Source organism: Lethenteron reissneri, chromosome 63, assembly GCF_015708825.2.
Source record: "Lethenteron reissneri isolate LAM-NWPU_2019-01 chromosome 63, ASM1570882v1, whole genome shotgun sequence".
In the NCBI taxonomy this organism is placed as follows: Eukaryota; Metazoa; Chordata; class Hyperoartia; order Petromyzontiformes; family Petromyzontidae; genus Lethenteron; species Lethenteron reissneri.
In genome coordinates this window covers 6676416-6699162 of record NC_083841.1, presented here as the reverse complement: position 1 = coordinate 6699162, position 22747 = coordinate 6676416, and the positions used below count along the sequence as shown (strand labels likewise).

The window sequence follows — 22747 nt, the reverse complement described above, 5'->3', positions numbered from 1 at the left end:
GGGTCCCCTACACTTATATGGGACTATATAATTGTCAATGGAAAAAGGAGGGTATAATAGTACGCTGTTAACATGATAACAAATGTAATGTTAATACACAATAGAGGTTTTTGGGTGAGATCGCGTAAATGTATAAATGTGTCGTTGAAACCCGCCACCACCCGACACAGCCAACTAGTGAGGGTTGTCACGTAAACAGAACGTGGCCAATTCGTCACTAGTACAATACTAGTGTGTAGTAGTGTAGTGTATAGTGTAGTGTATACTGTAGTATATTGTAGTGTATAGTGTAGTGTGTACTGTATAGTATAGTGTAGTGTATACTGTAGTATATTGTAGTGTAGTGTGTACTGTATAGTATAGTGTAGTGGATAATGTATAGTGTAGTGTATAGTGTAGTGTATCGTGTATTATACTAGTACAGCACCACCGGTGTGTTGGAGAGCCAAGCCACAACATTTACAATGTTAATCGCTTCAAAACGTCAAAGAGTCTATCACGAAACCATCGTTGTCAACGCGTGCCTGGAATCTTCTCCAGGTGGTCTCCAGAGCCCCAGAGGCAGCACATCTCTCGTGGAATTGTTGACAAATTCTCAGAAGTGTTACAAACTTTTTTATTAAGCAACCCCGTGTAGAGGGTTGGGCTGCTGGGACACTTAAGCAAAGTTCCCTGTGCACGCAAATCTTGAATTGTCACGGTGAGCGATGGAGGATGATGATGAGTGATGCATGTGGCACGGGAAGATAAATGAATGGTTGATGACTAAAATAACTTAACACATTGTTTTAATTTACCAGGTAAGGCCCCACTGAGCTATATAGTAGTATCGAAAATGATCACGCGATATTAATTCTAAACTTGAAGGAGAAAACCGGAGGACCCTGAGAAAAATCCACGCGACCACGGGAAGAGAGAGAAAGAGACACCGCAAACTCCAAATATACAGCAGCAGGCGTCAGGGGCGGGATCGAACTCACGACCTCCTGTATACCAGGCGAGGTAGTTAACATCTCATAGCCACCGTGATGATGATGAGAGAGAGACACACAAACTCCAAATATACAGCAGGCATCAGGGTTGCGATTGAACCCACGACCTCCTGTATACCAGGCGAGGTAGTTAACATCTCCTAGCCACCGTGATGCTGGTGAGAGAGAGAGACACGCAAACTCCAAATACACAGCAGGCGTCTGGGACGGGAGCAGACCCACGACCTCCTGTATAGCAGGCGAGGTAGTTAACATCTAGCCACTGCGAGGTGAGTGAGAGGGGGTACTGTCTTGGAGATGCTGGAGAGAAGATGTCTGGGAGTCGTGGAGATGGCGTTAGAGACATGACAGATGGGTGATACATGTGTAGTGACTCACTCTGGTTTATTCACACGGCATGACAGTGAACACTTGGTAGCTACGGTTCCCAGTCAGGTAGACTGCCTGACTGGCAACGCCGAGATGGTGAAGACGGCGGCGACGGTGAAGACTCCAGCAGCACAACAGGACCCCACTCCACACGACAGCCCTGAGCACCCCTCCCGGGGCCCCTCTTTTACTGTCAGCGTGGCCTGGCTCCGCCCCCAGTCACACCCCCTTCTGGAACCTTCCAGCAGGTTCTCGATGTGACCCTTCCGTGACCTTTCCCCTACATCTCTCTCTGGTTTATCACATTCAGTGAGGGCTCCTGTGAGCTGCAGATCCCCTTCCCTGCCAGCAGGCAGCGCTATGCTGCTACGTGGCCGACTCTATGTCACTACACATGTCCTGTATGTTGAACTTCTTTCGCACCGTGCACAGCCAACCATGATAACACGAGTAGTGATGCGTCCTGTCCAAGACTACTCTTATTGTTACAGAACTCAATGTGGTCTCGGTAGACAATACAGGCTGAATGCGATAGAGGCAGACAGAGGCGGAGATACACAAATAAATACATTGTTACAGAAGCGTGGACACAGAGACATACACAGACACTCACGGCCCCTATAAACATAACAAGCTCCCTCTCCTCGACCCCATCCTCACCATCGTTCCCCAAGTACAGAGTCACAGTTCCCACACCGCCACGGTCGTGTCGATTCTTTCTCTCCGCGTCCTCCGGTTTTTCCCCTCCACGTTTAGAAAAGCAGCGTTTCAATTGTCTTTGACTATTTTGCTGCGAAGCATTTCCACGCGATAAGCCACTGCTTTGAGCTATCGTTTGTGGCCAGGTTGCTTCTAAAAATAGAGAAGCTATAGCTCAGTGCGCTTTACCTGGTAAAATAGAAAAAACACATTTGTATATTTTATGAAGTGATTTATTTGCATTTCCTATACTTTGCACTGTTATCGTGTTTTTCTCTTTGTTGTTCTGACCTGCCTCTACTGGACATCGTTAACACAAGAGCTTCATAGCTCATCGGATTTTTTTCTGTATAAATGAATGTTCTGATTCTAACTTCCTCGCTTGTCAATCTGTCCGCCCAGGTGGTGAACTCTGGGCAGAGGGGGTCCGGACCAGCACTCTTCTTGTTCTCAGACTTCAACAGGTGACACCAACCACTGCCCTGCCCCCATCCACCCTCTGCCCCCATCCACCCTCTGCCCCCATCCACCCTCTGCCCAGTGGCTTCATTGGGCCACGGTGGCTAGGAGATGTTAACTACCTCGCCTGGTATACAGGAGGTCGTGGGTTCGATCCCTACCCTGATGCCTGCTGCTGTATATTTGGAGTTTGTGTGTCTCTCTCTCATCATCATCACGGTGGCTAGGAGATGTTAACTGCCTCGCCTGGTATACAGGAGGTCATGGGTTTGATCCCGACCCCTGGCGCCTGCTGCTGTATATTTAGAGTTTGCGTGTCTCTCTCTCCCCGTAGTCGCGTGGATGTTTCTCCACGTTTGGAAACATCCACGTTTGGAAACACGGATGCCAGAAATTTGCACGTGATGATCCACTGTCGTCGAGCTATCATTTGTGGTCAGGTCACTTCTGAAAAAGAGCTACCTAGCTCAGTGGGCCTTACCTGGTATAATAGTTTATAGATGGTAGATGCCACGGTGGCTAGGAGATGTTACCACCCTCGCCTGGTATGCAGGAGGTCGTGGGTTTGATCCCGACCCTGAGATCTGTATATTTGGAGTTTGCGTGTCTATCTCCCAATGGCTTTATGGATTTGTTTCTGGGTCCTCTGCTTTCCCCCTCCACAATTAGAATTGGCATACTTTGAGAGTATTTGGCAGCTGTAAATGTCCACGTGACAAGCCACGTGGTCGAGCAATTGTTTGTGGCCGTATAGGTCCGTGGGCCTTACCGGGTAAAATAAAGAAAAAAAAACTGTTTTGATTAAATTTTGATTTAAAGCTTTCGTGACTGCAGGGATTCATATTCTTGGTTCTTTCGGTAAAGTCACATAGAAGGGAAATAATAAAATACTGTTTAATATTTTTATTATTTTATTATTTCCCTTCTACGTGACTTTACAGTTTAGATTAGTTTAGATTCATCGTCCAATGCAGATGCCCACACAAAGAAAGAACAAGAAACCATTTGGGATGTTGCGGTGACACCCTCTGTGCTGGACAACGGCTCACAGAAGCGGATGTCGCAGAACTACCGCTTGAGATCCCTTTGAGGTGGCGCTCTGCTCCACACAGACTAGAGGGGAAGGAACGTTGCCGCCTGCTCCGCGTGACCCTCAAAGCAACATTTTAATTCCCAATTAAAGGGCAGAACCGTCTTGAACGTGACAGCGCGGGGGGTTATTACACGCTTTTATTTAACTCACTTCGTCTGTTGTAACCTCAAAAAATAAATCTTGTAACTCAATTTGTACACACTTCCCAATGTGCTATCGACTGCAAACTTGGTATGGGTGTGTCATAGTGATGGCAACACGATATTCTATCATAAAAAATTTAAAACATATATTTTTAAACTTTTTACACGCTTTTATTTCACTTACTGTGTGTGTTGTCGTATCCAAAAATATTGTAACTCAATTTCAACCGTATTCCCAATGTCGTATCGACTGCAAACTTGGTATAGCTGTGTCATACTGATGACAATACTATATTCTATCACTGAAATTTAAAAATAAATATTTTTTTAAATATTTTTTACGGCTCTAATTGTCAATGTTCAACTGACGTTGCCTGTAAATCACCACGTGGTCCCTGACGTCACGGCAAGCCTCGGGGAGCCACGCCCAGGGGGGGCGGGGGGTGTGGAAGGAGGGGAGGGGCAGCTCGGACAGTACATCTCATTAAAGCGTGGTTTTTTTAAAGTATTTTAAAATATTTTATTTGTTGCTTAGTCATCGTTGACCGAGCTGAGACCACCAACTTGCGAGAACACGGCCGAGTCGTGGCAGAAACCCCGATTAGACCCCAGGAGAGACGCCAGCCCCCTCGTTACCAGTGCAGCGTCTCGCTTGCCCTGATCCCCGTGCGTTTGTCGTTCTCTCTGTGCCGCGTAGATATCTCTTCAACTGTGGAGAAGGGGTCCAGAGGGTGATGATGGAACACAAGTAAGTGTCCTCTCTATGATAATTGTTTTTTACCCTTCTATCTGGCAACAAAACTGACACCTTTTTTTTACAAGGAGTCATTTTTGCATAGACCACAATACCTGCAGTCGTAATGCAAACAAAAAACATAACTGATAATGTGCACTGTCCTTGAAGTTGATTGGTCCACACCCGTTTTCACATCTGATGATGATCGCTTGTGTTGCAATAGAAACGTCGTGATCATTTTATAGTTAAATTTTTATTATTTTGTTATTTCCCTTCTACGTGACTTTACCGAAAAAACCAAGAATATGATAGCAAATTCTCAGAAGTGTTAAAAACATTTTTGACGCACCCCGTATCTTGTCGATGTGTTTGTGTGCTCGCGGTTGCGCAGCGTTTAGCAAACTGCGATACGAACCCGGTGACCCGAGTTCGATTCCCGCTCATGGCCAACACCAGTGACGATTGTCTGAACCGGTCCTGGGCCTCCTCTAGGTCGACCCAGCCTCAAATGTGTACCTGGTGTGGTGTCTAAACTGCACCACTGGGGAGACAAAGGCGGCCGGGAGTGGAGCTGGCCACCCACCCCCTCGTGTACCGGGTTGGCCTTCATAGATGCTGATAAAAGAACTTGGCCCAACATTTTGTTAAGGCTATACGGGGGATCTTTGTCTTTTTGTGTGTGTCTTATGATTTCTTCATCCCATGTCTAGGCTCAAAATGTCTCGGCTTGACAAGATTTTCTTCACGAGGATGAGCTGGAACAACGTGGGAGGACTTTCTGGTGAATATGGCATCTTCAGCCCAGTTCTGCTGGAGCCGAGTCTCAAGACGCTGAGACCCGGTCTCCTGGAGCCGAGTCTCGAGACACTGAGACCCGGTCTCCTGGAGCCGAGTCTCAAGACGCTGAGACCCGGTCTCCTGGAGCCGAGTCTCAAGACCCTGAGACCCGGTCTCCTGGAGCCGAGTCTCAAGACCCTGAGACCCGGTCTCCTGGAGCCGAGTCTCAAGACCCTGAGACCCGGTCCCCTGGAGCCGAGTCTCAAGACCCTGAGACCCGGTCCCCTGGAGCCGAGTCTCAAGACCCTGAGACCCGGTCTCCTGGAGCCGAGTCTCAAGACCCTGAGACCCGGTCTCCTGGAGCCGAGTCTCAAGACCCTGAGACCCGGTCCCCTGGAGCCGAGTCTCAAGACCCTGAGACCCGGTCTCCTGGAGCCGAGTCTCAAGACCCTGAGACCCGGTCCCCTGGAGCCGAGTCTCAAGACCCTGAGACCCGGTCCCCTGGAGCCGAGTCTCAAGACCCTGAGACCCGGTCTCCTGGAGCCGAGTCTCAAGACCCTGAGACCCGGTCCCCTGGAGCTGGTTGTCATGTGGTTTTTCTCTGTGTTTGTTTCTGCAGGAATGATTCTTACCATGAAAGACATCAACATTCCCGAGTGCAGCTTGTTTGGACCCCCGCAGCTTGTGAGTACGCGTTGCTGTCACCGCGCCCCCAAGTGTGAGAAGAGCGTGAGTTCGATTCCCAATTAGGGTTAAACTCAGCCGGCATCATCAGCCATCCACATCAGCATCATCATCATCAGTAGAAGCAGAAGCTTCATCAGCAAAACCAGTCGTGGCATCAGCAGCAGCAGCAGCAGTGCCAGTAGCAGTATCATCATCATCATCTTATATTCATTGTGGTCATATCTGCGTGCGTCCCTGTGCGTGTGAGAAGCTGTTTCACGCGGTGGTTAGCGCCACTGGGCTACTAGCCCAGCCATCTGAGTTTGATGCCCGTGGCTAACATGGGGGGAAGATTGTATTGCAACCCGCCCTGGGTGTCTCCTGCGCCTTTATCAACCCTCGCTGACCCGCCGTGGTGAAGCATGGCAGGGGATGTCGGCTAGCGGTCGAGGCTAACGATGGAGCGACAGTCTAAGGAAAGAACGCACCGGGCAGAGACGTCCGCTGGGGAGATGGAGTGATGGAATCGGCTCGTGTGCAGGTGCTAGGTGGATCATTGCATCTTGTCTGAGTCTGTGGCTGTCCGTGTGAGTCTGTGGGTCTCATTGTGAGTCTGTGGGTCTCCGTGTGAGTCTGTGGGTCGCTGTATGAGTCTGTGGGTCTCTGTGTGGGTCTGTGGGTCTCTGTGTGAGTCTGTGAGTCTATGGGTCGCTGTGTGAGTCTGTGGCTATCCGTGTGAGTCTGTGGGTCTCTGTGTGAATCTATGGGTCTCTGTGTGAGTCTATGGGTCTCTGTGTGAGTGTATGGGTCTCTGTGTGAGTCTATGGGTCTCTGTGTGAGTCTGTGGGTCTCTGTGTGAGTCTCTGGGTCGCTGTGTGAGTCTGTGGCTATCCGTGTGAGTCTGTGGGTCTCCGTGTGAGTCTATGGGTCTCCGTGTGAGTCTATGGGTCGCTGTGTGAGTCTATGGGTCGCTGTGTGAGTCTATGGGTCTCTGTATGAGTCTGTGGGTCTCTGTGTGAGTCTGTGGGTCTCTGTGTGAGTCTATGCGTCTCCGTGTGAGTCTGTGGGTCTCCGTGTGAGTCTGTGGGTCTCTGTGTGAGTCTGTGCGTCTTTGTGTGAGTCTGTGGGTCTCCGTGTGAGTCTATGGGTCTCTGTAATTCCATCAGCTTGACACGATGGAATTTCTGGTGTTTTGGGGCATGAACAGTGAACCGTTGAGAGCCGTGTTAAGTTTTAATTTCCTTGGTCACCCCAATTAATTTCTCACGTTTCCGTAACTCGATGTCGCAGTTGCGCCTCCGCTCAGCCTAAACACAATCCGCGCGAGCCGGCTCGCACCGCAGGGACTGCATTGCCTGACGCCGATTTACGTTTCGCGCAAAATGTTTCTCGATCTCACGTCAAGCCGCGAGTTGCTTTCTCTCCGATCCCTCTTTGCGCGTATGCACGCGCGCGCGTACACTGCGCGTAGCCAACCATGTCAATCGGAGGCGTTTTATCGCGACGGTCCGTGGCATTGACGTGCGGCGGTGAGCGGGCGGTGAGCGGGCGTTGTGGCGCGTCTCTCCCGCAGGAGAGGTATCTGGAAGGAGTCAACGTGTTTGCTGCCAACATCCACGACCTCAAGTTGGGTAGGTGACCGACCCCCACTCCTCACCCCCCCTCACCCCCTCCGCCCCTCCCCGCCCCTCTCTCCTCCCCCCTCTCTCCTCCCCCCTCTCTCCACCGGAATCTTCTATAACCAAAAGCATGGCCCAAATGTAAGAGCATTTGCCTGCCAAGCAGCAGGTCTGAAAGTTCAAATGCCGCCATCCTCTCCCCTAAAATAACTAAACTATTAAAAAAACATCTTCTTGGTTCTTTCGGTAAAGTCACGTAGAAGGGAAGTAATAAAATAATAAAAATAAAACATAATAATTTTATTTTATTATGTTTTATTTTTATTATTTTATTAATAATTTTATTTTATTATGTTTTATTTTTATTATTTTATTACTTCCCTTCTACGTGACTTTACCGAAAGAACCAAGAAGATGAATCCCTGCAGTCACGAAAGCTTTAAATCGAAATTTATTAAAAAAACATTTTATTTATTATTTTGCCAGGTAAGGCCCGCTGAGCTAGGTAGCTCGTTTTCAGAAGCGGCCTGGCTTTCGCAAATGACAGCTCAACGAAGTGAGCTTTTCGTCGCGTGGAAATTTATAGCAGCCAAAGACCTCAAGATGCACGCTTCTAAATGTGGAGGGAAAACCCGGAGGACCCGGAGAAAAATCTACACGACCACAGGGGGATCGAACCCACGACCTCCTGCACACCAGGCGAGGTAGTCAACATCTCCTAGCCACCGTGATGATGATGAGAGAGAGACACACAAACTCTAAATATACAGCAGCAGGCGTCAGGGTTGGGATCGAACCCACGACCTCCTGTACACCAGGCGAGGTAGTTAACATCTCCTAGCCACCGTGATGATGATGAGAGAGAGAGACATGCAAACTCCAAATATACAGCAGCAGGCATCGTCAGGGTTGGGATAGAACCCACGACCTCCTGCAAAGCAGGCGAGGTAGTTAACATCTTCTAGCCACTGCTGCGTGCAAAGTACAGAAAGATTTGAAGCTTTCGTGACTGCAGGGATCCATACTCTTTGGTTCTTTCGGTAAAGTCACGTGGGTAGAAATAAAATAAAATAAAACAAATCACGACGTTTCGGGCGCAACACAAGCGTCCGATGTAAGGAAAAAGTTTAAAAAGTTTAGCTGGAAGCACATTATATTTTTTGCGACCTAGAATTGTAATGTATTGCTTACGGTTGGCAGCTCAGCTTATTGAGAGTATATTTAGCATACTGATGATACTATGTAGTTTATAGTTTAGCTTTGTACGTGGTGGTTTAGTTACTGCAGCTACATACTATTCACATTCCTTCCCTTTGTTAATGCTACCCCTGCCCCTGCCCCCTCCCTTTGATGCTGCTAATCCTGCATAATGCACGGGCATAATATGACTTTGAAAACCCCCCGCCCACCTCCTACGCATTTCACAAATTAGCACTATTCGCATTCCTGCATTTCCCATAAATATGCTAAATTTCTCTTGATATGCAGATTCTTTTGTCAAGGCGCATTTTTCCCCCCTTCCAACCTAGCTTAAATAGATGCTCCAAGCGTGGTGGTGTTTCTTTTAGACGCTGTCGCCTCGACAGACCTGCTCTTCACCTGAGGACGGCCACTTGCGTTGTGGCCGAAACGTCGTGAGAATTATTTTATTATGTTTTATTTTATTATTTTATTACTTCCCTTCTACGTGACTTTACCGAAAGAACCAAGAAGATGAATCCCTGCAGTCACGAAAGCTTTCAATCGAAATTTAATGCAGATATTTTTTGCACGGCGAGTGAGCCGTGACGTCACATCTGTCACGTGACCCGCGCATGTGGAAGCGTAACGCGTTGTAATGTAGCGGGTAGCGCGCCGCGCTACGAACCCGGCGACCCGAGTTCGACTCCCGCTCACGGCCACCACCGGTGACGATTATTTTCACCGGTCCTGGGCCTCCCCTAGGTCGACTCAGCCTCAAGCGAGTAACTGGTGCGGTGTGTGAGCATCGCCACTGGGGAGACAAAGGCGGCCGGGCGTGGCGAATCCAAGTCCCGGGCGAAGCCGGGTAGTAAAACTAGTGTTGCTATAAAGGAGGTCAGATGACTCGGGTGAGTTATATTGCCCGTATCGGAGTTGCTGTGCCCGGCACTGCTGACACTCTTGACACCCTGGGTTCAGGATTTCTCTCTCAAGGGCTTCATCATGGCTATGCGATGGACGCTAAACGTCTTGACATCCTGGGTTCAAGTCTAGAGGCTTGGTGTCTGCAAGGAGGTTCATAATGACCACGTCGGTGGCTCCAGCCGGCGCTGCCGAGTTGCCGAGTTGAAGGTTTCGATCGCTTCGTCTGGATGTCTGGGTTTCTCACGGTGTCGCGATGGCCGTGTTAGTGCCACAGCCATCGCCGCTGAGAGAATTTTTCATTCAAGATTGAAGCCCTGGGTATGGGTGTCTCTCTCTCCTCATAATGGCCACGGCGGTGGCACGGAGCCGGCACTGCCGAGTTGCTGGGTCGAAGGTTCAACCCCTGGCTCAGGTGTCTCTCTGTGACAAGGGGAAGACCTGAAGCCAGGTGGCCATGAAGACGATTCATGATGATGGTGATGATGATGGTGGTGATGATGGTGATGATGGTGGTGATGGTGGTGATGGTGATGATGATGCTGCTGTACGAGTGATCCTGGTGGGACGTGTCGCTGGTACATCGGTGTGTGGAATCTGGCAGCAGGAAGGGAGCAATGGTGGGGAGGGGGGCATGGGGGCAGCTTGGGATGATGTCCCTGCTGTGTTTTGTTTGGCAGTGGTGGAGCCGTGCACGGAGATGGAGTCGGTGGATGAGACGATGGCGGTGCAACAGATCCCCATCCTCGGTGAGGACGCTGCTTGGTGCAGTGGCGGTGGTTTGGTCCTGCCCCAGGAATGTGGAATGTCCGTTACGGGCCTTGGGACCACCGGCGATAATGAGAGAGTGATAATGCGCGAGATGGTGTTTGTGTCTGTCTGTCTGCGCCGATTGTGTGTGCGTGTGTGTGCGTGCGTGTGCGAGAGTATGAATGTGTGAGGTTGGGTGTGTGTGCGATTGTGTGTGTGCGTGCGTGCGTGTGCATGGGAGAGTATGAATGTGTGAGATTGGGTTTGTGTGCGATTGTGTGTGTGTGTGTGCGAGTGCGTGCGAGAGTATGAATGTGTGCAATGGTGTGTGTGTGTGTGTTCGTGCGTGTGCGAGAGTATGAATGTGTGAGGTTGGGTGTGTGTGCGATTGTGTGCGTGTGTGTGCGTGCGAGAGTATGAATGTGTGAGATTGGATGTGTGCGTGTGTGTTCGTGTGTGTGTGCAAGAGTATGAATGTGTGAGGTTGGGTGTGTGTGCGCGATTGTGCGTGTGTGCGATTGTGCGTGTGTGCTGCGATTGTGCGTGTGTGTGCGATTGTACGTGTGAAAGTATGAATGTGTGAGGTTGGGTGTGTGTGCGATTGCGTGTGTGTGTGTCGATTCGGCCTCAAATGAGTACCTGGTGCGGTGTGTAAACATCGCCACTGGGGAGACAAAGGCGGTCGGGCGTGTTTCTGGCCACACACCCCCTCGTGTGCCGTGCCGGTCTTCATAGGTGCTCGCTAACAGCACTTGCCCCATCAGTCTGTTAAGGCTATACGGGGGGTCTTTGTTTTTGTGCATATTTTTGCGCGTGTAAGTGTGTGATGGCGCGTGTGTGATTGTGTGAATGTGTGGTTGTGCGTGATTGTGTGTGAGTGCGTCTGTGATTGTGCGTGTGGTTGCGTGTGGTTGTGTGATTGCGTGTGTGGTTGTGTGATTGCGTGTGAGTGTGCGTGTGATTGTGTGAGTGATTGTGATTGCGTGTGATTGCGTGTGTGGTTGTGTGTGGTTGTGTGTGGTTGTGTGTGGTTGTGTGTGAGTGTGCGTGTGATTGTGTGAGTGTGTGATTGTGTGTGTTATTGTGTGTGATGGTGTGTGAGTGTTGTGAGATTGCGTGTGAGTGTGCGTGTGATTGTGAGTGTGATTGTTGGCACATTAGAGGGTACAGGTGATGCATCTGCCAGTCATCTCAGTCAAGCCATAGCAGCTCCTCCAGCCAGCGCGCCATCAACACCTCACGTTGCCTCGGGGTGCACCTAGCCTGGCACAAGCGCCGTGGTGACGTCACCACCACGTGCTGGAGAATGGCGGCTGCTGTTGCGCGCGTTGATAGGTGCTCGCAAACGGCATTTGCAGAGGATCGTGGCGCTGATGTGCACATCGTTGTTGACTGACGATGAATTCTGTCTGCAGGAGACGACTCCAAGGCTGACGACCCTTCGCTGACCGTGGCGTACCTGTGCAAGGTAATTGGAGTGCAGCGCCTGTCAAACACTCGTCTCCTGGAGCCGGAGGATTTGGCTGTGTGGGTCGATATTCCGTGGGAGTCCAGTTTTTTTACCATGGAAGTCTAGTTTTACCATGGGAAGTCCAGTTTTACCATGGGAGTAATTTTACCATGGGAGTAGTTTTACCACTGGCGGTCCAGTTTTACCATGGGAAGTCCAGTTTTACCATGGGAAGTCCAGTTTTACCATGGGAAGTCCAGTTTTACTATGGGAGTAGTTTTACCATGGTAGTAGTTTTACCATGGGAGTCCAGTTTTACCATGGGAAGTCCAGTTTTACCATGGGAAGTCCAGTTTTACCATGGGCGAATATCTGAACCGGTCCTGTTCTTCTCCTAGGTCGACTCGGCATTAAATTAGTCTCTTTTGGGGGTGTGTGTAAAACATCACCGTTGGGGAGACAAAGGCGGCCGGGCGTGGTGCTGGCCACCCACCCCCTCGTGTGCCGTGCCGGCCTTCACAGGTGCTTAACACGTAGCAGGCTTTCGCGACCAATGTTATTCATAATCAACGTTTTTGGGTTTAGATCGCGTTATTTATAAATGTGTTGTAACCCTCCACCACCACCCGACACACGGCCAATCAGTAAAAAAGTGTCACGTTGACAAAAGACAAATAGTTCACTGCTTTAGCCCCCACCGGTGTGTTGAAGCGTGAAACCACAACATTTACAATTTGAGTAGTACGACGTTTCGCTGGCAATTGCATCCAGCATCATCGGGCAATTCGCCAGAATGGTGAGGCTCTGCTGTGTCTCCCGTTCTTATATAGAGCAGCAGCAGCAGCAGGGTGACATCATCATTAACTCATTAACTCATCAGGTGCAAAGATTCGAGGGGGGAGTTATTGTAATTATATACTAGATTGGTAATCAGGCTATTGTTACGATGCAAGTTGTAGATTAGTAATCATTTGGAATGTGTTTTATTGTGATTATGCTACATTCGTAATCAGTTAGTGTGTGCTGCTACTACTCGCTAACTGCGCTTGCCCCAACAGTCTGTTGAGGCTTAAACGGTGGTTCTTCGTGTCCCAACAGCTCCATGAACGCAAAGGCAGCTTCCTTCTGACGAACGCCAAGGCCCTGGGACTGCCCATGTGAGTTCGCGTGCCCATCGCACGCAACAGCTTCACCCACATCGCGCTCACGAGGTCATCTCTTGTCACGGCCATTGCGAATCGCCTGAGACACGGGGTAGGCCTCGGCAAGGTAAGGTAATTTACCCTTTTTACCGGGTAAAAGGGTAAAAAGGTAAAGGTGTCGACATGCCCAAGGGGTAAGGTGAAGGGTAGGGTAACGGTAGGCTCGTTGCTTTTGACCTTTGACCTTTTACCTTACCTTGCTAAAGGGTAAAAGGTAGGGTTAGAGTGATTGTATTGTGGTAAGGTAAAAGGTAGGGTAAAGGTAGGGTCATTGCTTTTTTTTTTTACCTTTAACCTTTGACCTTGCCGAGGCCTAGACACAGACACCCAGGCCCGGGGATTGAACCCAGAAACTCGTGGTCTTGGATCAGCGTCTGCTCCACGGCCATTACGACCATCGTGAGACAGAGAGACCCAGAGTTTTGGCTTTAACCTGGATCCCAGGATCATCAGTGTTGCTGGCTTCGTGTGTCTGACACGGCCATTGTGAACCCTGAGAGAGAGACACCCAGACCCAGGGATTGAACCCAGGATCTCAGTGTTTCTGGTGTAGTGTGTCTGACACGGCCATTGTGAACCCTGAGAGGGAGAGACACCCGGGCTTAGTGATTGAACCCAGGATCTCAGTGTTGCTGGCTTTGTGTGTCTGACACGGCCATTGTGAACCCTGAGAGGGAGACACACCCAGGCCCTGGGATTGAACCCAGGATCTCAGTGTTGCTGGCTTCGTGTGTCTGACACGGCCATTGTGAACCCTGAGAGAGAGAGAGACACCCGGGCTTAGTGATTGAACCCAGGATCTCAGTGTTGCTGGCTTTGTGTGTCTGACACGGCCATTGTGAACCCTGAGAGAGAGAGAGACACCCGGGCTTAGTGATTGAACCCAGGATCTCAGTGTTGCTGGCTTCGTGTGTCTGACACGGCCATTGTGAACCCTGAGAGAGAGAGAGACACCCGGGCTTAGTGATTGAACCCAGGTTCTCAGTGTTTCTGGCGTAGTGTGTCTGACACGGCCATTGTGAACCCTGAGAGGGAGAGACACCCAGGCCCTGGGATTGAACCCAGGTTCTCAGTGTTGCTGGTTCAGCGTCTGTCCCACGGCCATTGTGAACCTTGTGAGACAGAGAGACCCCAGGATTTACACCATTGGAACCTCCTTTGCCAGTAGCAAAATATGATAATTGTTTTTTTACCCTTTTATCTGGCAACAAAACTGACAGTTTTTTACAAGGAGTCATGTTTGCATTGACCACAATACCTGCGGTCGGAATGCAAAAAAAAACATAACTCTGATAATGTATGCACTGTCCTTGAAGTTGATTGGTCCACACCCGAGACAGATTTTCTTAGAGCCTAGTCTCATATTTTGCTACTGGCAAAAGAGGTTCCAATGGTGTAAATGCTTACCCCGAGCTCTCATACTCTGATGGTGCATTGTCTTTGAGTTGTGCGCTTTTTGGCGTCATCTGGTCCAACACAATGTGAGACTGGACTCTAAGGAAAGCTGTCTCGGGTGTGGACCAATCAACTTCAAGGACAGTGCATACATTATCAGAGTTATGTGTTTTTGTTTGAATTTTGACCGCAGGTATTGTGGTCAATGCAAACATGACTCCTTGTAAAAGACGGTGTCAGTTTGGTTGCCAGCTAAAAGGGTAAAACACCAATTATAATTGTCTGATAATTATCAGACCCCAGGATCTCAGTGTTGCTGGCTTCAGCACGCCTGACACGGCCATTGTAAACGCCTGACCCACCAGTCCATCCCAGACGCACTCGCAAGTGGGCGCTGGACCTTCCACGTTCGCTTGGCCGAGGTGTCAGGTGGGTCGGCTCGTTTTGTTGGCGGGAGCTTTGGTCTGTGACGTGCGTCGGTGAGTGGGAAGGGACGGCTCTCCCAACCGCCGTGTTTGATTTTTGTTTATTTGCGTTTGCAGAGGAACTAAAGACCTGGGACCCATGGTCACAGATTTTAAAAACGGCAAGTCTGTGGTGTTCAACGGACGAGAGGTCGGTGCATTGTGCGTCTGCGTTTATTGTGCGCGTGTGTCTGCGTGTGTGTCTGCGTGTGTTGTGTGTGTGTTGTGTGTGTGTCGGCGTCTGTTGTGCGTGTGTTGTGCGTGTGTCTGCGTGTGCATCTGCGTTTATTGTGCGCGTGTGTCTGCGTGTGTGTCTGTGTGCGTCTGCGTTTGTTGTGCGCGTGTCTCTGCGTGTGTTGTCTGTGTGTCTGCGTGTGTTGTCTTGAGACTTGGTTCCAGGAGACCGGGTCTCAGGGTCTTGAGACTCGGCTCCAGGAGACCGGGTCTCAGGGTCTTGAGACTCGGCTCCAGGAGACCGGGTCTCAGTGTCTTGAGACTTGGTTCCAGGAGACCGGGTCTCAGGGTCTTGAGACTCGGCTCCAGGAGACCGGGTCTCAGGGTCTTGAGACTCGGCTCCAGGAGACCGGGTCCCAGGGTCTTGAGACTCGGCTCCAGGAGACCGGGTCTCAGCGTCTTGAGACTCGGCTCCAGGAGACCGGGTCCCAGGGTCTTGAGACTCGGCTCCAGGAGACCGGGTCTCAGCGTCTTGAGACTCGGCTCCAGGAGACCGGGTCTCAGGGTCTTGAGACTCGGCTCCAGGAGACCGGGTCTCAGCGTCTTGAGACTCGGCTCCAGGAGACCGGGTCTCAGCGTCTTGAGACTCGGCTCCAGGAGACCGGGTCTCAGGGTCTTGAGACTCGGCTCCAGGAGACCGGGTCTCAGTGTCTTGAGACCCGGCTCCAGGAGACCGGCTCTCAGGGTCTTGAGATTCGGCTCCAGGAGACCGGGTCTCAGGGTCTTGAGACTCGGCTCCAGGAGACCGGGTCTCAGGGTCTTGAGACTCGGCTCCAGGAGACCGGGTCTCAGGGTCTTGAGATTCGGCTCGAGGAGACCGGGTCTCAGCGTCTTGAGACTCGGCTCCAGGAGACCGGGTCTCAGTGTCTTGAGACTCGGCTCCAAGAGACCGGGTCTCAGTGTCTTGAGACTCGGCTCCAAGAGACCGGGTCTCAGCGTCCTGAGACTCGGCTCCAGAGACCGGGTCTCAGCGTCCTGAGACTCGGCTCCAGGAGACCGGGTCTCAGTGTCTTGAGACCCGGCTCCAGGAGACCGGGTCTCAGTGTCTCGAGACTCGGCTCCAGGAGACCGGGTCTCAGTGTCTCGAGACTCGGCTCCAGGAGACCGGGTCTCAGTGTCTTGAGACTCGGCTCCAGGGGACCGGGTCTCAGGGTCTTGAGACTCGGCTCCAGGAGACCGGGTCTCAGCGTCTTGAGACTCGGCTCCAGGAGATCGGGTCTCAGCATCTTGAGACTCGGCTCCAGGAGACCGGGTCTCAGTGTCTTGAGACTCGGCTCCAGGAGACCGGGTCTCCGTGTCTGAGACTCGGCTCCAGGAGACCGGGTCTCAGGGTCTTGAGACTCGGCTCCAGGAGACCCGGGTCTCAGTGTCTTGAGACTCGGCTCCAGGAGACCGGGTCTCAGTGTCCTGAGACTCGGCTCCAGGAGACCGGGTCTCAGTGTCTTGAGACTCGGCTCCAGGAGACCGGGTCTCAGCTAGTCTTGAGACTCGGCTCCAGGAGACCGGGTCTCAGTGTCTTGAGACCTCGGCTCCAGGAGACCGGGTCTCAGTTCCTCTGAGACTCGGCTCCAGGAGACCGGGTCTCAGTGTCTTCGAGACTCGGCTCCAGGAGACCGGGTCTCAGTGTCTTCGAGACTCGGCTCAGGAGACCGGGTCTCAACGTGTCTTCGAGACTCGGCTCCAGGAGACCGGGTCTCAGCTGTCTTGAGACTCTGCTCCAGGAGACCGGGTCTCAATGTCTGAGACTCGGCTCCAGGAGACCGGGTCTCAGCTCTTGAGACTCTGCTCCAGGAGATCGGGTCTCAGTGTCTTGAGACTCGGCTCCAGGAGACCGGGTCTCAGTGTCTTGAGACTCGGCTCCAGGAGACCGGGTCTCAGCGTCTTGAGACTCTGCTCCAGGAGACCGGGTCTCCGTGTCCTGAGACTCGGCTCCAGGAGACCGGGTCCCAGGTCTTGAGACTCGGCTCCAGGAGACCGGGTCTCAGTGTCTTGAGACTCGGCTCCAGGAGACCGGGTCTCAGCATCTTGAGACTCGGCTCCAGGAGACCGGGTCTCAGTGCCTTGAGACCCGGCTCCAGGAGACCGGGTCTCAGTGTCTCGAGACTCGGCTCCAGGAGACCGGGTCTCAGTGTCTTGAGACTCGGCTCCAGGAGACCGGGTCTCAGTGTCTTGAGACTCGGCTCCAGGGGACCGGTCTCAGGGTCTTGAGACTCGGCTCCAGGAGACCGGGTCTCAGCGTCTTGAGACTCGGCTCCAGGAGACCGGGTCTCAGCATCTTGAGACTCTGCTCCAGGAGACCGGGTCTCAGCGTCTTGAGACTCGGCTCCAGGGGACCGGGTCTCAGCGTCTTGAGACTCTGCTCCAGGAGACCGGGTCTCAGCGTCTTGAGACTCGGCTCCAGGAGACCGGGTCTCAGTGTCTTGAGACTCGGCTCCAGGAGACCGGGTCTCAACGTCTTGAGACTCTGCTCCAGGAGACCGGGTCTCAGCGTCTTGAGACTCGGCTCCAGGGGACCGGGTCTCAGCGTCTTGAGACTCTGCTCCAGGAGACCGGGTCTCAGCGTCTTGAGACTCTGCTCCAGGAGACCGGGTCTCAGTGTCTTGAGACTCGGCTCCAGGAGACCGGGTCTCAACGTCTTGAGACTCGGCTCCAGGAGACCGGGTCTCAGAGTCTTGAGACTCGGCTCCAGGAGACCGGGTCTCAGCGTCTTGAGACTCGGCTCCAGGAGACCGGGCCTCAGACCACCGTGCGGGAATCTCTGTTGTGCAGATCCGTCCGGAGGAGGTGCTGACGCCCTCGGACCCGGGCCCCATGTTCCTGGTCGTGGAATGTCCGGACGCGTCCTTCGTGAGCCCCGTCACCTCCAACGCCGCCCTCCACCGGTACGATCGGCCGCCACGAGCCTCGCTCGCCGCACTCGGCCAAACTCGTGCAGGGCTCACCCATTATCTTAGTGATAGGGGTAGTGGTAGTGATGGGGGTAGTGGTAGGGGTAGTGATAGGGGGTAGTGATAGGGGTAGTGGTAGTGGTAGGGATAGTGATAGGGGGTAGTGATGGGGGTAGTGATAGGGGTAGTGGTAGGGGTAGTGATGGGGGTAGTGGTGGGGGTAGTGGTAGGGGTAGTGATAGGGGGTAGTGATGGGGGTAGTGATAGGGGTAGTGGTAGTGATAGGGGTAGTGGTAGTGATAGGGGTAGTGATAGGGGTAGTGGTAGTGGTAGGGATAGTGATAGGGGGTAGTGGTAGTGGTGGGGGTAGTGGTAGGGGTAGTGATAGGGGGTGGTGATGGGGGTAGTGATAGGGGTAGTGATGGGGGTAGTGGTGGGGGTAGTGGTGGGGGTAGTGATGGGGGTAGTGGTAGGGGTAGTGATGGGGGTAGTGATGGGGGTAGTGATGGGGGTAGTGGTAGGGGTAGTGATGGGGGTAGTGATGGGGGTAGTGGTAGGGGTAGGGGTAGTGGTGGGGGTAGTGATGGGGGTAGTGATGGGGGTAGTGATAGGGGTAGTGGTGGGGGGTAGTGATGGGGGTAGTGGTGGGGGTAGTGGTGGGGGTAGTGATGGGGGTAGTGATGGGGGTAGTGGTAGGGGTAGTGATAGGGGGTAGTGATGGGGGTAGTGATAGGGGTAGGGGTAGTGATGGGGGTAGTGGTGGGGGTAGTGATGGGGGTAGTGATGGGGGTAGTGATGGGGGTAGTGGTAGGGGCAGTGATAGGGGGTAGTGATGGGGGTAGTGATGGGGGTAGTGATAGGGGTAGTGGTAGGGGTAGTGGTGGGGGTAGTGATGGGGGTAGTGATGGGGGGTAGTGATAGGGGTAGTGATAGGGGTAGTGATGAGGGGTAGTGATAGGGGTAGTAATGGGGGTAGTGGTGGGGGTAGTGGTAGGGGTAGTGATAGGGGTAGTGGTAGTGATGGGGGTAGTGGTAGGGGTAGGGGTAGTGGTGGGGGTAGTGGGGGGGGTAGTGGTGGGGGTAGTGGTAGGGGTAGTGGTGGGGGTAGTGGTGGGGGTAGTGGTGGGGGTAGTGATGGGGGTAGTGATAGGGGTAGTGGTGGCGGTAGTGGTGGGGGTAGTGGTGGGGGTAGTGGTGGGGGTAGTGGTGGGGGTAGTGGTGGGGGTAGTGGTGGGGGTAGTGGTGGGGGTAGTGGTGGGGGTAGTGGTGGGGGTAGTGATAGGGGTAGTGGTGGCGGTAGTGGTGGCGGTAGTGATGGGGGTAGTGGTAGGGATAGTGATAGGGGTAGTGGTAGTGATGGGGGTAGTGGTAGGGGTGGGGGTAGTGGTGGGGGTAGTGATAGGGGGTAGTGATGGGGTAGTGGTGGGGGTAGTGATAGGGGGTAGTGATGGGGGTAGTGGTAGGGGTAGTGGTAGGGATAGTGATAGGGGTAGTGGTAGTGATGGGGGTAGTGGTAGGGGTAGTGATAGGGGTAGTGGTGGCGGTAGTGATGGGGGTAGTGGTAGGGGTAGTGATAGGGGTAGTGGTAGGGGTAGTGATTGATGGGGGGTAGTGATAGGGGTAGTGATGGGGGTAGTGGTGGGGGTAGTGGTGGGGGGTAGTGGTAGGGGTAGTGATGGGGGTAGTGGTAGGGATAGTGATAGGGGTAGTGGTAGTGATGGGGGTAGTGGTAGGGGTAGTGATCAGGGGTAGTGGTGGCGGTAGTGATGGGGGTAGTGGTAGGGGTAGTGATAGGGTAGTGGTAGGGGTAGTGATTGATGTGGGGTAGTGATAGGGTAGTGATAGGGGGTAGTGATGGGGGTAGTGGTGGGGGTAGTGGTAGGGGTAGTGATGGGGGTAGTGGTAGGGATAGTGATAGGGGTAGTGGTAGTGATGGGGGTAGTGGTAGGGGTAGTGATAGGGGTAGTGGTGGCGGTAGTGATGGGGGGTAGTGGTAGGGGTAGTGATAGGGGTAGTGGTAGTGATGGGGTAGTGGTAGGGGTAGTGATAGGGGTAGTGGTGGCGGTAGTGATGGGGGTAGTGGTAGGGGTAGTGATAGGGGTAGTGGTAGTGATGGGGGTAGTGGTAGGGGTAGTGATAGGGGTAGTGGTGGCGGTAGTGATGGGGGGTAGTGGTAGGGGTAGTGATAGGGGTAGTGGTAGGGGTAGTGATGGGGGTAGTGGTAGGGATAGTGATAGGGGTAGTGGTAGGGGTAGTGATTGATGGGGGGTAGTGATAGGGGGTAGTGATAGGGGTAGTGATGGGGGTAGTGGTGGGGGTAGTGGTGGGGGTAGTGGTAGGGATAGTGATAGGGGTAGTGGTAGTGATGGGGGTAGTGGTAGGGTAGTGATAGGGGTAGTGGTGGCGGGTAGTGATGGGGGTAGTGGTAGGGGTAGTGATTGATGGGGGGTAGTGATAGGGTAGTGATAGGGGTAGTGATGGGGGTAGTGGTGGGGGTAGTGGTAGGGGTAGTGATGGGGGTAGTGATAGGGGTAGTGGTAGGGATAGTGATAGGGGTAGTGGTAGTGATGGAGGTAGTGGTAGTGGTGGGGGTAGTGATGGGGGTAGTGATAGGGGTAGTGGTAGGGATAGTGATAGGGGTAGTGGTAGTGATGGAGGTAGTGGTAGTGGTGGGGGTAGTGGTGGGGGTAGTGATGGGGTAGCTATGTGTGTGTGTGTGTTGAACTTCTTTCGCACCGTACGTAGCCAACCTTGCTAATCGGAGGTGCGGGGGTCGGGGGTGGGGGGGGGTCAACAAATTAAAACACAAACAGCAGTTCTAAAGAAACGAGTCTTTTAAAATCTTGATGATTTAAAAGTGCATGGCTCCCAGCGGCTCCCTAATAGCGGCCGTCGACGCGCAGGCAACGTCGGCTGAACGTTGGCCGCGCAAGAGCTGCTGGTTCTGGAAGGACGAGGAGGTGGGGGCGGGGGAGAGAGTTAGCGACGTCGCTGGCGTTGAGACGTTGTCTTTCTGCCGCCGCCGCCACCGCCGTGCAGGTACCAGGCGGGCGGGGATCAGAGCCGGCTCTCCCTGGTCGTGCACATGGCGCCAGACCACGTGGTCTGCCACCCGCTCTACCAGGACTGGATGCAGAGGTGAGGCCAGCCGCACCCCCCCCCCCGCCCCCGCGGTGGCGACGCTGTGGACGCGTGGAGGTGTCATTGTGCACTCCCCATGCTGTCAGCCAGCATCCCGCACGTGTCAATAGGGGTAATGGCAGTGTAGTAGGTTCAAAGAGACTTGGACGACGTAGTCGGAGGCACACTTATTTATTAACCGTTCCACTCTACACAGGCCAAGGTATACAACACTCGAAGGGGTATCGGCCCCTTCACCCGTCTAACAGGGAGATCCCACGATCTCCAACCCGGCTAGCCCACTCCCAGGTCCTCCACTCGAGAGCTAGGGGAGGCTAGCTGATCCAGCTCTGGTCAAGCTGGGATCACGGCACCCTGAGCCACCAGACCGGCTCTTGCAAGAACATCGGCTCTGGGCTCTCGGGGCCACGCCACTGGCTTGCCCTGGTCGCTCCTTAGAAGGACGGCGATCCAGGGGAGTCCCAGGGCCTATCTCGCCGCTCTTCGCCCTTCACTGGTTTAAGCTAAACACTGAACCCCGAGCCCAGCGGCTCACCGTGGGGGATCCCAGCGCCGTTTCAGCCCCCCAGGGCTAAACGATGCGGACGTGGATGTCAGCATCCTTCCGCGTGCGGACATAACCACCCCTGGTGTGTTTGTTCGCCTGCCCGTAACGCCTCTACAGCAGCGTGATTGAGCCCAGTGTTAAAGGGCTACGCCCCAAGTGGCCAACGGTAACCCCGATGGGATAACGGATCCCGGGACGCAGACCCCCCCCCCCCGGGAGGGGGGCTGGGTGATGACATCACCCTCCCAGGAGCTGGTGGAAGGTCCTAGAAGCAAGGCGTGGCTGGGGCGGAGCGAGCCACCCGCCCGCGGCCCTGGATAGAAGCCGCACCTCTCAACGGCCCCAGGCGGTTGTCGTGAAGAGAAGAGCCCCGAGGGTAGAGCCGTACCCCTGGCAAGGGTCGGCTCAAGCTTGTGTAATAAAGGTCGTTGAGGCCACTTCTGGAATCCGGTCTTTATTCGTCTTTCATTACAACACTCCTTCACGCTGCTGACAGACAGCGTGAGAGGGATAGAGAGAGAGAGAAAGACACGCGCAGCCACGTGGCAGCCTGGACCACGTGGCAGCCTGGACCACGTGGCAGCCTGGACCACGTGGCAGCCTGGACCACGTGGTCCAGCCTGGACCACGTGGTCCAGCCTGGACCACGTGGCAGCCTGGACCACGTGGCAGCCTGGACCACGTGGTACAGCCTGGACCACGTGGCAGCCTGGACCACGTGGTCCAGCCTGGACCACGTGGCAGCCTGGACCACGTGGTCCAGCCTGGACCACGTGGTCCAGCCTGGACCACGTGGCAGCCTGGACCACGTGGCAGCCTGGACCACGTGGCAGCCTGGACCACGTGGCAGCCTGGTACCCCGCTCTCGCGTGGCCCCTTCCCTCGTTCGTTCCAGTTCTGACCACGTGTTGTTCGTCTCCACCCCTATTTAATACCCGGGTCACGTGGTACCTTTCCACCAATCCTGGTTAGCCTCCGTGGAATATTCCAGACTCCATCGTAGGCTCCCGGGACCACACC

The 22747-nt window shown here is 53.4% G+C and overlaps 1 protein-coding gene across 1 annotated transcript in view; it reads left to right on the top strand.

The window, feature by feature from the left end:
* ELAC2 (elaC ribonuclease Z 2) overlaps positions 1-22747 on the top strand; it is a 44677-nt gene that overhangs the window by 1454 nt on the left and 20476 nt on the right. Inside the window, exons 2-12 of the mRNA XM_061577068.1 lie at positions 2463-2524; positions 4453-4503; positions 5202-5272; positions 5888-5952; positions 7508-7565; positions 10337-10405; positions 11822-11874; positions 12955-13013; positions 14996-15068; positions 17921-18033; positions 21079-21177. Of these exons, the coding sequence (XP_061433052.1) occupies positions 2463-2524; positions 4453-4503; positions 5202-5272; positions 5888-5952; positions 7508-7565; positions 10337-10405; positions 11822-11874; positions 12955-13013; positions 14996-15068; positions 17921-18033; positions 21079-21177 (773 nt within the window). The remainder of the gene's footprint in view (positions 1-2462; positions 2525-4452; positions 4504-5201; positions 5273-5887; positions 5953-7507; positions 7566-10336; positions 10406-11821; positions 11875-12954; positions 13014-14995; positions 15069-17920; positions 18034-21078; positions 21178-22747) is intronic.